Source organism: Pimephales promelas, chromosome 2, assembly GCF_988280905.1.
Source record: "Pimephales promelas chromosome 2, fPimPro1.hap1.1, whole genome shotgun sequence".
Taxonomy (NCBI): domain Eukaryota; kingdom Metazoa; phylum Chordata; class Actinopteri; order Cypriniformes; family Leuciscidae; genus Pimephales; species Pimephales promelas.
In genome coordinates, this window is record NC_142770.1 from 14,846,113 (window position 1) to 14,859,714 (window position 13,602).

Below are 13,602 nucleotides of genomic sequence, written 5' to 3' on the forward strand. Positions count from 1 at the left end.
CACCTATTGAATTTCTCATTAATGCAATTATCTAATCAACCAATCACATGGCAGTTGCTTCAGTGCATTTAGAGGTGTGGTCCTGGTCAAGACAATCTCCTGAACTCCAAACTGAATGTCAGAATGGGAAAGAAAGGTGATTTAAGCAATTTTGAGCGTGGCATGGTTATTAGTGACAGACGGTCCAGTCTGAGTATTTCACAATCTGCTCAGTTAATGGGACGCACAACCATTTCTAGGGTTTACAAAGAAGGGTTTGATAAGGGAAAAACATCCAGTTTGTGGCAGTCCTGTGGGCGAAAATGCCTTGTTGGTGCTGGAGGTCAGGGGAGAATGGGCCGACTGATTCAAGCTGATAGAAGAGCAACTTTGACTGAAATAACCACTCGTTACAACCGAGGTATGCAGCAAAGCATTTGTGAAGCCACAACACGCACAACCTTGAGGTGGATGGGCTACAACAGCAGAAGACCCCACCGGGTACCACTCATCTCCACTACAAATAGGAAAAAGAGGCTACAATTTGCAAGAGCTCTCCAAAATTGGACGGTTGAAGACTGGAAAAATCTTGCCTGGTCTGATGAGTCTCGATTTCTGTTCAGACATTCAGATGGTAGAGTCAGAATTTGGCGTAAAAAGAATGAGAACATGGATCCATCATGCCTTGTTACCACTGTGCAGGCTGGTGGTGGTGGTGTAATGGTGTGGGGGATGTTTTCTTGGCACACTTTAGGCCCTTAGTGCCAATTGGGCATCGTTTAAATGCCACGGCCTACCTGAGCATTGTTTCTGACCATGTCTATCCCTTTATGGCCACCATGTACCCATCCTTTGATGGCTACTTCCAGCAGGATAATACACCATGTCACAAAGCTCAAATCATTTCAAATTGGTATCTTGAACATGAAAATGAGTTACTGTACTAAAATGGCCCCCACAGTCACCAGATCTCAACCCAATAGAGCATCTTTGGGATGTGGTGGAACAGGAGCTTCGTGCCCTGGATTGCAGCTGCAAATGCGTTTTACATAAAAGCTTCCTTTTCCTCGATTTACTGAAGAGGAAAAACTCCTTTTCCTCGATTTACTGAAGCTTTTATGTAAAACACATTTGCAGCGGCACAGCTAGCACATTGAGCGTCTGGCTCACTCATAGGCTGTGCTGTGGCAAGAGCACATCCAATGGTGCGGGCGCCTCTGACGTGCAACCATGGAATAATCTTCCCATCAAACTCCCCTCCGTAACCTATTTAAGCTACAAAAATACATTCAACAAAAATTGTGATGCAATTAAGTGTTTTTTCACTCAGCTGAGACCTCTCTGTTGCTGTGTGGAGCAGCCTGTGTCAGTCACCTCTTCCTAAACGTCACAGTCTCATGAGGAAACGCAGCTTGTTTTGATATAAAGTTTTTCTTGTTCCCAAATACAAATATTTTTAAAGTATTTGTTCGAAATGAGTAATCGCCAAAAAAGACATTATTTGTGCCTTTCCGAATACCATATTTGGGTTCGGCTCCACCCCTAATATATATATATATATTGGCGCGAAATTACTGAAGTTAAATATACAAGCTTGATAAAAATGACCATTCTAGAAGAAAAATTTCAAATGGCATTTAGAGGCTTTTGCATCTGAACTCTTCATATATAAATTACTGACCCCAAACCTTTGCACAATATTCATTTTTTTTATTTTCAGAGAGTAAATGAAAGAGCTGTGTACACTTGTCCAGCATTGATTTCTTCATGACTGCACTCACTTTTCATATAGATTTTTTTAAATAAAAATTGCATGTACACGCTAGTTATAAATTGCCTATTCAGACACACACTCATCAGCATGAGAGTGTCCTTAGCTCTGTTATTCACTCTCTCTATTGAGGCTTTAACAACTGTAGCTCAGCAACATGAATGTTGATCAAAAATTCAGAGCTGAATGGTGCAAGTGTGGATTAGCTGTAAAAAATATCTCACTTCCGGCATGAACAGCCAGCCCTTGTTGCCCTTACATGCTCACACCTCCGCGTCCCGTGTCAGAAGGGCATTGGACAAAAGCCACGGCTGGCCTGATCCCTTCCCCGCCTGCGTGCCATCGTGACCGGTGACTTTCCATCCAGCCCTTAATTAGCACAGCTATTAGTTGCATCCTTGTCGTCAGGGAGAGGTGGGGAGAAAGGAATAGGTGGCGTGAAAAGGTGTGGAGACAGAGGTCCTCCAATTAGGGCTTTTCTTAAGGTGGCGGACCGACCTCCCTCCACTCGCCCGTCCCTGAGGAACCCTCTATCAGAGCTCTCGGATTCATCACATACAGTACATACGCATGTTCTCCTGCTCGTGCACCAGAGCCACAAAGACCCTCCACGCGATCAATGAGCAAATCAATCCACTGCGCCGCTCAGTCATCGTTACCGTCTAACAGAGAACAAAAGAGCACAGGGTGACGGGGGTCTGAGCGGCAGGCCAACACGCTCTATTTTTCAATGCACTTCTGCTGGTGTTCATTAAAATGGGAGAAATGCTGCAGTGTAATGAGACCTGCAACATCTGATAAACCGTGGTAGTGTCCAAATGTCTAATGTGACCACTAGTGGAAATGCTTCTATTTTGCATTTTTTTATATAATAATTTTTTTATCTAATATAAAAAATGTCTTTTTTATTCGTTACATGTAATTACTATAGTAATTACTATAAATCGCACATAATTACATGCAAGGCACCTTAACCACACCCTAATCCTATAGTAAGTACATGTAGTTAATTAATATTACTCAGCACTTAAATTCATCATTACACTGTAACACATACATCCTAAAATAAAGGGTCGTTGTTAGAGTGTAGTTATACATTTAAGTACTCAGTAATAAGAATTAACTACATACTATATAGGGTTAGGGTAGGATTAGGGGTTGGTTTGGGGTTAGTTGCATTTAAGTTTGTGTAATTTTTAGTTATTACTACAATAAAAAATACATGTAATGTGTTACAAGGAAACTTTAAAATATTGTTACCAAGTGTAACCAAAACATTTCCAGTATACATTCAGTTATCTGTTGAGTAAATTTGTTTGAATTTTTTTTTTTTTTTTTTATGTATTTAAGCGTCTCATTTTTTATGAGCCGTAACAAACAGGGTGATCAGGAACCCGATGCAAAGCTGACTTTACATTATAAATAAATAAATAAATGTATATGAAATATTGATTTAGGCTGGAATTTATTATATTGATTTCTTAATTTCATGATGTGGGAAGAAAGAGAGTGAGTAACATGAGAGACATGAAATCAGCTCAGCTTTAGGGGAAAACAAAAACAGTTTAGTGGTAGAGCCCAGAATGAACAACCAATCTAATATGTGGGTATATATTTTATATTTCTTTTGATAAAGGATTATTAACATAAAAAAATATTATATGAAAATGTATTTATTGAAAAACAATAGTCATTGTAATTATACTTGTTGAATATACAATAAACATAAACAATGTATTAATACCAATGCAAAAATAATTGATTAAAATGTGATGTATATATAATTTATTAAAATGTATATATAAGATATAATAGAGGTATATATATATATATATATTATATAGGTATATATAATATAATAGGTATATATAATAGACAATAAATATATAAAATACTATGTTTTGATTCTTTTTGTGTTATAAGTCCAGTAGAGTTTCACAAATGTTTTGTGAAACTATAAGAACACTTGCTGCACTCACTTGAGAAAAGTTGAGCTGTGTTTTGTGACTCTGGCTCACTGCGCCGAATCCATGTGGCGCACAGTATAAGGGGCTGGTTTCAGGTCGAGCCTGAGGGCCTGTGAAAGCCAGACTGGGTGTCAGTAGCAGGGCCTGGGGCAGAGTGGAGCTGATCTCTATCTCCTGCTTATTCCTGCCGACTGAAGCTATGGATGTGTGTGTGTGTGTGTGTGTGTGTGTGTTGCGGCTGCCTCCTCTGAGTGGCACACAGCCTCTGGGGAATGACTCCACACACACACGCTCTCTGGATGAAGCCGGCAGATGGATCCCCTATAGCCGTGGCCAGTTCAGCAGCGCTGCATATTAAAGAGTCCAAAAAGCTCTGTTCACGTTGTGTATAATTCATACACACTTCCTGCTCCGGTTTGTGGGCTTCCACCTTCATTTGCATACCGCCCTAAGCAGTGACCACTGTAAACACGATTGCGTTACAGCTGCGGAAGGGTTAACGGTGTAAAATGAACTCGGTGTCATGAAATTATAATTAGTCATTTGAATTTTTTAAAAGAAGTATTCCAGGTTCAGTACACGTTGACAACATTTTTGGCATTATGATGATTAATAACATTTTTTTTACTAGTTTTCCTTGCTTTCCTAATAAAAAATAATAGAGGTTACAGTGAATGTGGCCATTTTTTTGAGGATTTAAAAGTTGAAATATGAAGCTTGTCTTATAAAAGTACTTGAAAATTGTATTTTATTTCAGCTATACAGTTATAAAAAATTGTTGTTTTAGGGTTTTAGTTGTTTCATTGTTCACAATGAAAAGGTGACTTTTTCTAAGACCAAAATCATGTTAACACTCATGTTGCTTATATTTTGTGGCTGTACAATATATACAATGAGTATTTGGCTCAATTCACTTCCACTGTGTCTCACTGTAACCCAGATTTTTTTTAATTTTGTTTTTTGTTTTTTTAAAGGAGGGAATTGTCTTTTTATTGTGGTTATCAACATTTAATGTCGCCGGTTGAAACCAGAATATTCTTTTAATACACTTTCTTGTAATCAACTAATATTCTCTTTTAAAGAAAATACTTTTGTAATCTTTCATCAAAATAATCCATTATGATGCACAAGTCTCACTCTGTTTTTCTTATTGAATATCCTTTTCACTCAAAAAAACTGATGTAAAATTTCGAAATTCGTTTAAATGTATTTAAATTCAAATTCTATTTAGATATGGCTTATTCTTTCGAAACTCATCTCATACACTTTCATGGATGGATGAATGTGAGAACGTGTGAGATAGAGCTTTGTGAAACTGTAGGTCTGAAGGACTGCCAGCGTCGAGATGGATTCGTTGGGTGTCAAAAAACATTGACGTACAAATGGAGAGAAAGCGCTTCTGGCCGGTGGACGTTTCTGTGCAAACGGAGAGAAGCCGCACATCTGCATGAGACGATGATGAGACGGAGATGGCGGGGGAGAAAGCCCTGTCGGCTGTAACCAAAGTGCCACCTACTGGATGCTCCTGAACGACACACACACACACACACATTCAGACTCTTTCTTGCGCTCTCCTGCTCTCTGATATTCGGAAAGTTGCTTTTAGCTGGAGCCAGTTGGAGGGAAGTTTGCCTGGGAAGGGGTCCTGGGCTTTGTTTAAAGGGGAACTGCTTGAATAGCTCAGCAGATGCTGGCTTAAGTTTTGGCTTGGAGGCGCAGGGGTTTTGTTTGCATTTTCCAGGCATATCTTCCCTTTCCATACCCTGCCAAGCGCATGAGATCAGTGCCTGGTCTGAAATAGCATATGAAATATATAATGTAAGCCTGGCTATTAAATCGACGAAACGATTGGCTGCAACGTAAAGCCCTGTTGCCGCTTCTTACAACTTGGCCACGCTAGAAGCAAAACGGGATTTTCTCTTAAAACGGCCTGCCCTGACAAGAGAGATGAAGTTTTAACGGTTTTCAAGTCTCCGTTGAAGAGCGCGATGTCTGCTCGTCGCTTCGACTGAAGACAGCCCATTTTCCGTGTGGATTTAAACAGGCAGTTTAAGGAGCAGACGTTGACCTGTGGCAGCTCAATATGTCCGTGCTGATTTGGGGACACGTAAAAGAAGCAAATAGGCACATGTCTGCTTGTTTTCCAAATCAGCGGTTTTGGCCTGTCTCGGAACAGTGGCTCGAACGGCTTTTGTTATTTTATTTCATATCCTGATTCTTTTCCTGGCCTTTGACTTTGTTTCACTTTGACTCACTTTGGAAACAATGCAGTGACTAAAGTTAAATGCTGACTTTGTCTTCATGTTATTTCCCAGCATCCTCTGCTGTGCCATCTCAGAGAGTAATTAGCGATTTACTAAGACAATCATTTCTATTACTCAGGGCTACACTAACGGGGGGGATATAATACATTTTGTTCTGATTAAACATTTGCGATTTAAAATTCGATTTTTTTTAAGCTTCAGTTTTTATTAGTTTGGCCTAAAAATGTAATATATAGATGATTTAAAAAAATTAAATATTAAACAAAATAAGGGATATTACTGTAATATTTCACTGTAAAATATGAAAATATAACTATAATATAAAAAATAAATAATAAGAATAATATTTCATTTCATTTAACTTAATTATTTATTACTTTTACACAACTGGTCATTGAACAAAGTGCTGTATAAAAATAGAGACAAAAACACAGGCATGCAAACACACACACACACACACACATATATATATATACATATATAAACAAACATATATATATACTATACTATACAAACACACACACACACACATATATATATATATATATATACTTTTTATCATTTATATTTAATAATTCCTCATGTGTAAAATAACAATGTGCCACACTTCACTCTGATACACGCAGTGCATATATTATATTTAATTAAATCACAGCCTTGATTGGATAATCACAGCATGCCAAATCACGATTTCAGTTTTATTTAAATTCATCATGCAGCTCTACTGTTACTATTGTTTCACACCCATAACCTCAAATGTAAACTTATTTTGACATGGCCTTAACAAGTGCAACTTCTTTGCAACATGAACTCACTAAAAATCTAAACTTTAAAAATTAGCCTAGCACTTAGCCCACCTATCGACTGCGAAGTTTAAGGCTGACTTTGTATTATTGTTATTTTCTAGCATCCTCTACTGTGTCATCTTGATGCGTAATTAGCAATTGTTTTAAGATTAGCATTACTATTGCTATTATTTCCCTCCCATAACCCTAAGTACTAATGTCTTTTGAATTGGTTCTGTAAGCAACAACCCAAAACAACTGCTTAGCAGCATGCTAAAAACACTCTGGACACCTTTGAAACCACAAAAATAAATTGCTTAGCAACTACTGTAGCATTGTAGCAACTACATATATTTATACGTTTTCGTTTTTACATTTATTCTTAGATTAAATTCTACAAAATTTCAGAACGAAGTTTGGAAAATGTCAAATATCTCAGAAGGGCTGAAAAAAAATGAATGATTTTGTTCATATACCTGACTGTATGTGTTGAGAGTTTGCTTTTTTTTGTTTGGGTAGAATGTGTTTGAGACGCAGGTCTGGTGTTGCCATCCTGCAGAGGGCTTGCACTCGCCTTGTTTTAATAAACACCTCTGCTCATAGAAAGCACAAGAGAGGGGCCGCTCTCTGAACAGCACGGCCCGCTTCGCAGCTCAAGGGGCTACATAACTGCAAACAGTGTTGCAGGGCAAACAAACATACACACACACACACACCCCACCGACACCAAATGAATGTGACACAGTTCCGCAGGTGCATCCAGCCTTTTCACTTAAGCCAAAGTGGCTTGCTGGCTAAATTTATGGCCCTGACACAGGAATCCATTAAAGCCTTTTGGAGGATTCAAGGCCTGAACCCCCCGTAATCGCTTTCATTATAGCTGCCGGCTACTAGCGAGTGGGGCAATCAGTGCCCAACATGTGTTCCTGTTTATTCCAATGGCAAAGTATTCGGTACACGCATCTCTTAGCTATTTTTATGGACAGGGTGGCCATTAACCCATTCGGCAGGCACCGTTACCTAAGATGGCAGGAAGCTTTTCGCTTGAGCCATTACGGCGAGACTTGACCAGTTGATCTGATCCACTCTGTCCGGTTAGCAACGTAGCATGACGTTTTTCTCGTGCCTCGAGCTCAGTAAAAGGGCTTTGGTTTAGTATGTGCTTTGATAATGTGGCAAACGGCAGTTTATGGGCTACTTTAGTGAGTGGCGGCACGTTTGCTTGCGTGTGTGTGTGTGTGTGCACATGTCGTGGATGGCTAGTTAATAGCAAACCTTAAAGCCTGGGGCCGCAGCGTGAAGTGGTGCCCTATAATGCTTCAATTCTTTAATTTGCCAATTAAACGTGTTACACAGGTGTGTTATAAAAGCCAAGGGATTAGCAGACCGAGCACCTATGATGGGGACAGGAATTAATGCTGTCGCTCTGTAATGGGGACATGCAAAGTTTCATTCAGGAAATGTGTTGCTTTAGTAGATTATGTGGGATTTTAACAATTTCAATCCTCTATTTTAGCATCAAAATCCAAAGTCGTCTCCACACATGAGCCTCTACTTTCCAGACAATGACAACAATGATGACACAGCCAGCAGGTAAGGGTTTAAACTCTATTACAGTGTGTTTTCCAAACCAATTATAGTGTAAACATCATCCATTCTTCAAGGAAACACTGCCCTCTGGTGCTTTTTTTCATCCCACATGACTTTCGAGTTAACAACAATGTACGTGTGTGTGAGCAGAATATCCTCTGAAGACAGTGGGGAGGCGCCGTCATACAACGAGGACAGTGATGACTCTGATTTAGAGTTTCGGTCTGAAGCCAGTCAAACGGGCCAGATGACCCTGCTGGAGGAGATTTTGGACTCTCTCAGCACGTCCCACATCGAGGAAGGGCGACTGTCCGCCGCCAAGAGCCTCGACTTTTTCAGATCAATTGAAGACCTGGACTACAATCCCACGGTGAGGATGCCTTTTATTTAATTATTTATTTTTAATTATTTCAATTATTTGCATATATTTACGTTTTATTAATTAATGATTGTTGTTTTTTTTTATTCATTCATTCATTTAAATGATTTAATTTACATTTTAATGTTGTTTTTTTATTTGTCAAGATTTGAATAAAGGATGGATAGATTTAATTATTTTGGAAACTTAAAACTTTCATCATTTTAAAAGAGTTTGTTAATATTAAGGAGGTATATAGGGTCTGTTTTGATCTCACGATTGTGTGCACGATCAACTGCATGGCCTCAGTGTGTCATTTGTACTGTTTCCAGAAAAATTGCAAGTCTCCTTTGGGAAGCAGCCCTGCTCAGGCTGGTTGCGAAGTAGGAAACGGAGAACAAGGTGGATGGAATATGGGTCAAGATGACAGCGTCGTTCACGGTAAGCATCTCCCGCCTTCGCCTCGACGCCAACCCAGCTCTCGTTCCCTACCTCCACGTCCTACCCTTTCCAATAACCTCCCCAATGAGGAGGTCCCACTAAGGAACTCTCTCCCCGAGGGACCGACAATTCAACTTTTGGAACCTGGTGATGCTGACAAACCCTCCAGTTCTGCTGACGCCCAGCTGAGCGCACTCAAACTGCACCCAGTAGCCCACGGCCTCTCCCGACAGAAGGTTCTTTCCAGAAAAACCCAAAGGCCCTACCAGGAACACGCCCAGCACAGGGCAACAGACGGGCATCCTTCGGTCTTCGTTCCTTGGGAGAGGGAAAACCAGTTCCAGGAGACAGATATGGAAAAAAGAGGACATGAGACTGAGGAGAAAGGCTTACTGGAGGAGATCGAGTCCATGTGTCGCATCAGCATGGCCATCAAAAGCAACCACGTTCAAAACAACACCAGCCTGGACAAATCCTGAGAAACTGACGCAACACTCCCGTCTAACAATTCTCATTTCATATTTACACTGTCCTATGATGTCACACCAGCACTCTTTGCATGAATTATTTGCAAAGGTGTTTTGTAGTCCTCTTATTTCTCACAACAGCATTCGGTAAGTTTAAGAACTGGTCGATGGAAAGGACGAAAATTAGGTTCAAAGGGATTTATGTCCATATTCATCATCCAGTTTTATTTATTTCAGCAGATGATTTGCACTTGCGTAGTTTCAAATCACTGTTTCGATAAATCACTGTGGGTGAGGGGCGAACTTCCCTGTATATTTTACTAAATCATACGAAAATATTTAAATAGCGAGTGAATCTCAGCTTAATATGATGCCTTAAACAGATTTAATTTGCTTCTACACAGTATTTCCTGACTGTGACGCTGTAGCTGTTTAGCTTGCTAACTACTATCACTACTTTTTGCGTCTTAAAGAGAGATATTTATCTAGGCCAGATGGACAACTGGTTCTCAATTTGCTATATTTTTGAAGAAAAAAAAAGTATTTTTTCAAGACAATTCTCAGGTTTATGCTTTTATCCCAGATAAGATGTTAGTGTTTTAATTTCAGCTTAGACAAAAATCCCAGTTACATTTTTTTTAAAGGACTAATAGCCTTAAAAACGATAGTCATAGTATACTGACTTTTTTGCGCAAACACAACTTGTTACTGACGAATAAATGTATATTTTAATCTTATTGATCTCTTATTCAGTACAAAGTTCAGTCCACGGCACTAGAACACAAATGCACAAGTTGTGAAATTTATAACTTAACTTGAGTACGTGTTGCATTCTCAGTGTTGCCACAAGGGGTGCTGTAGCAGCTTTAGCATAAACTAGTTGTGTCCTAAATCCTGTACTGTTTGAGTAGGTAATAAAAGTACATTTGATAAGGGACAAACATTGAAAACTTCTGAAAAAAAAAAAGTATTTTATAGTTAGTATCCAAGCCCAATCAAAATCCAAGCATTCTACATTCGCCATATATCGTCATGTGACTTACGGCTTAAGTTGTACCGCTTCACTGCCCTTCACAAACCTTCTCCCGTGGCCTCATGGGATTGCAAAGTGTCCATCAGATGTGCACTTTAGAATCTCGCCGGAAGTAGTAGGTCACGTTTTTTTCTTCTCGCTCAACGTTTTACCAATGTTTTCATACCACTCGTCTCGTTTACTTCTTTTTCACCTTCTACGGGTGGAGGGTGTTATACGGGAGGAGGGTGTCTTCATCTATGGTTTGCAGAGAATCTAGCTTGATGTATGAATGTTAGGCTTATGAAATTGTACCAATTCTAGTTACGAAAACATTTGTCTTGTTTCACTCATTTCATTCATATCAGCTGTGAACGTCAACCTCAAAGCTGTATGCTACACCAAACAGGAAGTGGTTATTAGATCCAGCACTTGTTTCTTTAGTGGCTGTTGAGCAGGATGATTTAGGACACGTGCCATTCTGTCTGACACTTTAATGACTCTCCTCACCCCTCCTGCGTAATCTGCTGTGGTAAAGATGTGAGCGTAAAAGCATTCAGAGTTTCAGGACCCCTGTCTCAAATCAAGCTAGGCTTTTAACGTAGCCGTTTAGCCCAGAAACGATATATCCTTCGGCCTTTGAACAAATCAGACGTCCTGATGAACTATGCAAATCCCAATCAGAGTTATCAACCATTGTGTGGCTATTAGTCCATGTCTGTTTTTGATCAATGCCCACATGACATGCAGGACATGTAGTTAATGTAACTATTAAAACTTATGGTACGTAAATTAAAAAAAAAAGTATTTCAACTTAAAATAGCTATTCTTTTCACTTTAAAATGCTTATAGTTTTTGCTAGCTCAAAGGTATTATCCTGTAAATGGGAAGATCGAATTTGCGTGTACTATTTTTAGCAATCAGCAACTTTAGGGAACTTCTGAAAAGAAATTTACCCCAATCCTCTATTTAAATACAAGGTTGTGCCTTAACTGAGTTCGACTGCTTGAGTAGCTGCTTCCTTCTAACTCATAAATGGAATCTCATACCTGAAACTCTACGTAGACAGCAACTCTTTATCGGTGTGGTCACATTGGCAATATTTTACTGGCAAAAAATGGTCTATTGTTGAGTCACTTTCGACCAGCTTTCTGTTGGTCAATGCTGCGGATCCACACGACCGACCGAAACTTGAATCTGCATAGGGGAACTTTTTGTTGTGAAATTCCTGAATGCATAGCTTTCTTTGGAAATGACTGGATTTCTCTTAAAAAAAATTAAATAAAAATCACTGAACAATTCTAAATGTGACCGCACATTGATTCATGTGATGCTGTCTATGTAGACGACTTGTTTATCACAGGTACTTTAGTATTTTTACATTTTAATGGTTTCTAAAATATTGGTATATGAACCAAAACCTGAAATACTTAGTAGAATGTCTTAGTTTTTTACCTAATAACCTGTTTATTTGGTATATGGTTAATGTAAGAAAGACCATCAGCCTGTTCGAGACCAATCAAGCACACAGGACCTCAGCCGAAGTATCTCAGAATGGCCATGTGATCACTTTTTACATTTGCTTCCAGTGCGTATTTTTATTGTCGTTATTACTTTTTGATACTGTGTATTTGAAAAACATGTATGGTTTGGTTTATTGTTGTCATTCATGTGCTTTGAATTATGATGACTTCTTGATATTTGTCTTTGGTAATGACTGAAAATTCAGAATAGATAGAAGGTAATTAACCCCTTTTCTATACTAATTTACATGCGTTTTTCTTCTTATTAAAATAAAATGAGTTGTTATTTAGCATTATTTGAAATTTGGTCACAGTTCATGTTGCAGCATTGAAACTTCCGAGTGTTGATTTTAAAGCTGAAGTGTGTAATCTTTTGGAAAAACTATATGAGAAGCCTCATTGTTTTTGCCATTTCGCTTGGTTACGATACATTTGAACCAGTTACTGTTCACCAGCTGTTTAAAATTAAACACTACTTGAAACTGGATAGTAAGCACATAAATTGAAGAACATGCTACCCAAAATCTTTTCTTCTTTCCTGTTTACATATGCTCGTGTTATTGATGTGCATTTTCGTTGTAAAGTTCTGTAGTATTTTTTGGTAATGCTGGGAATTCTTTTAAGATGCATGAGCGTACTTCTTTTAGTCGATAAAGTAATACGATGTCAGCATTTATGACCATGGTACTATTTTTGTTTTTGCTTCGTAGTATTGTGACGTTCTTCATCTGTTTTGCTGTTGAATTCTTTTGTAAATTGAGTAATGAGCTGCTGTAGCTGAATCACTGGACTCTCCAGACTGTACTTTTGAATGTTCCACACAAGGCAACATGTTTTTGTCACACTGATTTTATTCAACATAATGATAGACACACCATTTGTGCTTCATTTTCTTGAATGTTTCCTGGTATGTACATATGGAATGAACATTTGATCAGTTTAGTTTGTGGTGGTTGAAGTGCTTTTGAGTGAATGAAGCTGGATGCTAGAACTCTTCCGCATGCTCTCACTGCAGTTATATGGTTTTCAAGTGCAAATTGGCTCAGTCTGGTGTGTTGTTACAGGAACTACTGGTACCACTGTATGCACTGTGAACTTAAATAAATTATATATGTCCATACAACTCACCTGGGTAGATTCACTCTTCATTTGACCACTGTTGTGATATTTCTGGTGATTCTAAATGTATATTGGAAAGGGAAAACCACTAAATCATTTGCATTGTGACCATTTGCTGTTCATTTTATATTGTACGATTTCTTCGCGGTTTACCGAACAAGAGCAGCAAATTATAACATGTCCATGTTTAAGTTACTATGCTGTTAATTTATAAAATGTTGAAAATTGGTTAAAATCAAATTTACTTGACCAATTACAATTTTTATTACACAGATTAAGTAATGACATTTGCAAGACAAAAAAAAATAAAAATCCTGAGACTACAC

The 13,602-nt window shown here is 38.6% G+C and overlaps 1 protein-coding gene across 5 annotated transcripts in view; it reads left to right on the plus strand.

Moving 5' to 3' along the window:
• The window catches only part of dennd1b (DENN domain containing 1B), a 122,048-nt gene extending 108,768 nt beyond the window's left edge, over positions 1 to 13,280 (plus strand). For all 5 annotated transcript variants that reach the window (XM_039668723.2, XM_039668721.2, XM_039668722.2 and 2 more), the window contains 3 exons: positions 8,283 to 8,359; positions 8,507 to 8,726; positions 9,047 to 13,280. In XM_039668723.2, the coding sequence (XP_039524657.2) occupies positions 8,283 to 8,359; positions 8,507 to 8,726; positions 9,047 to 9,634 (885 nt within the window). In that variant the 3' untranslated portion in view covers positions 9,635 to 13,280. The remainder of the gene's footprint in view (positions 1 to 8,282; positions 8,360 to 8,506; positions 8,727 to 9,046) is intronic.
• The last annotated feature ends 322 nt before the right edge of the window (positions 13,281 to 13,602 follow it).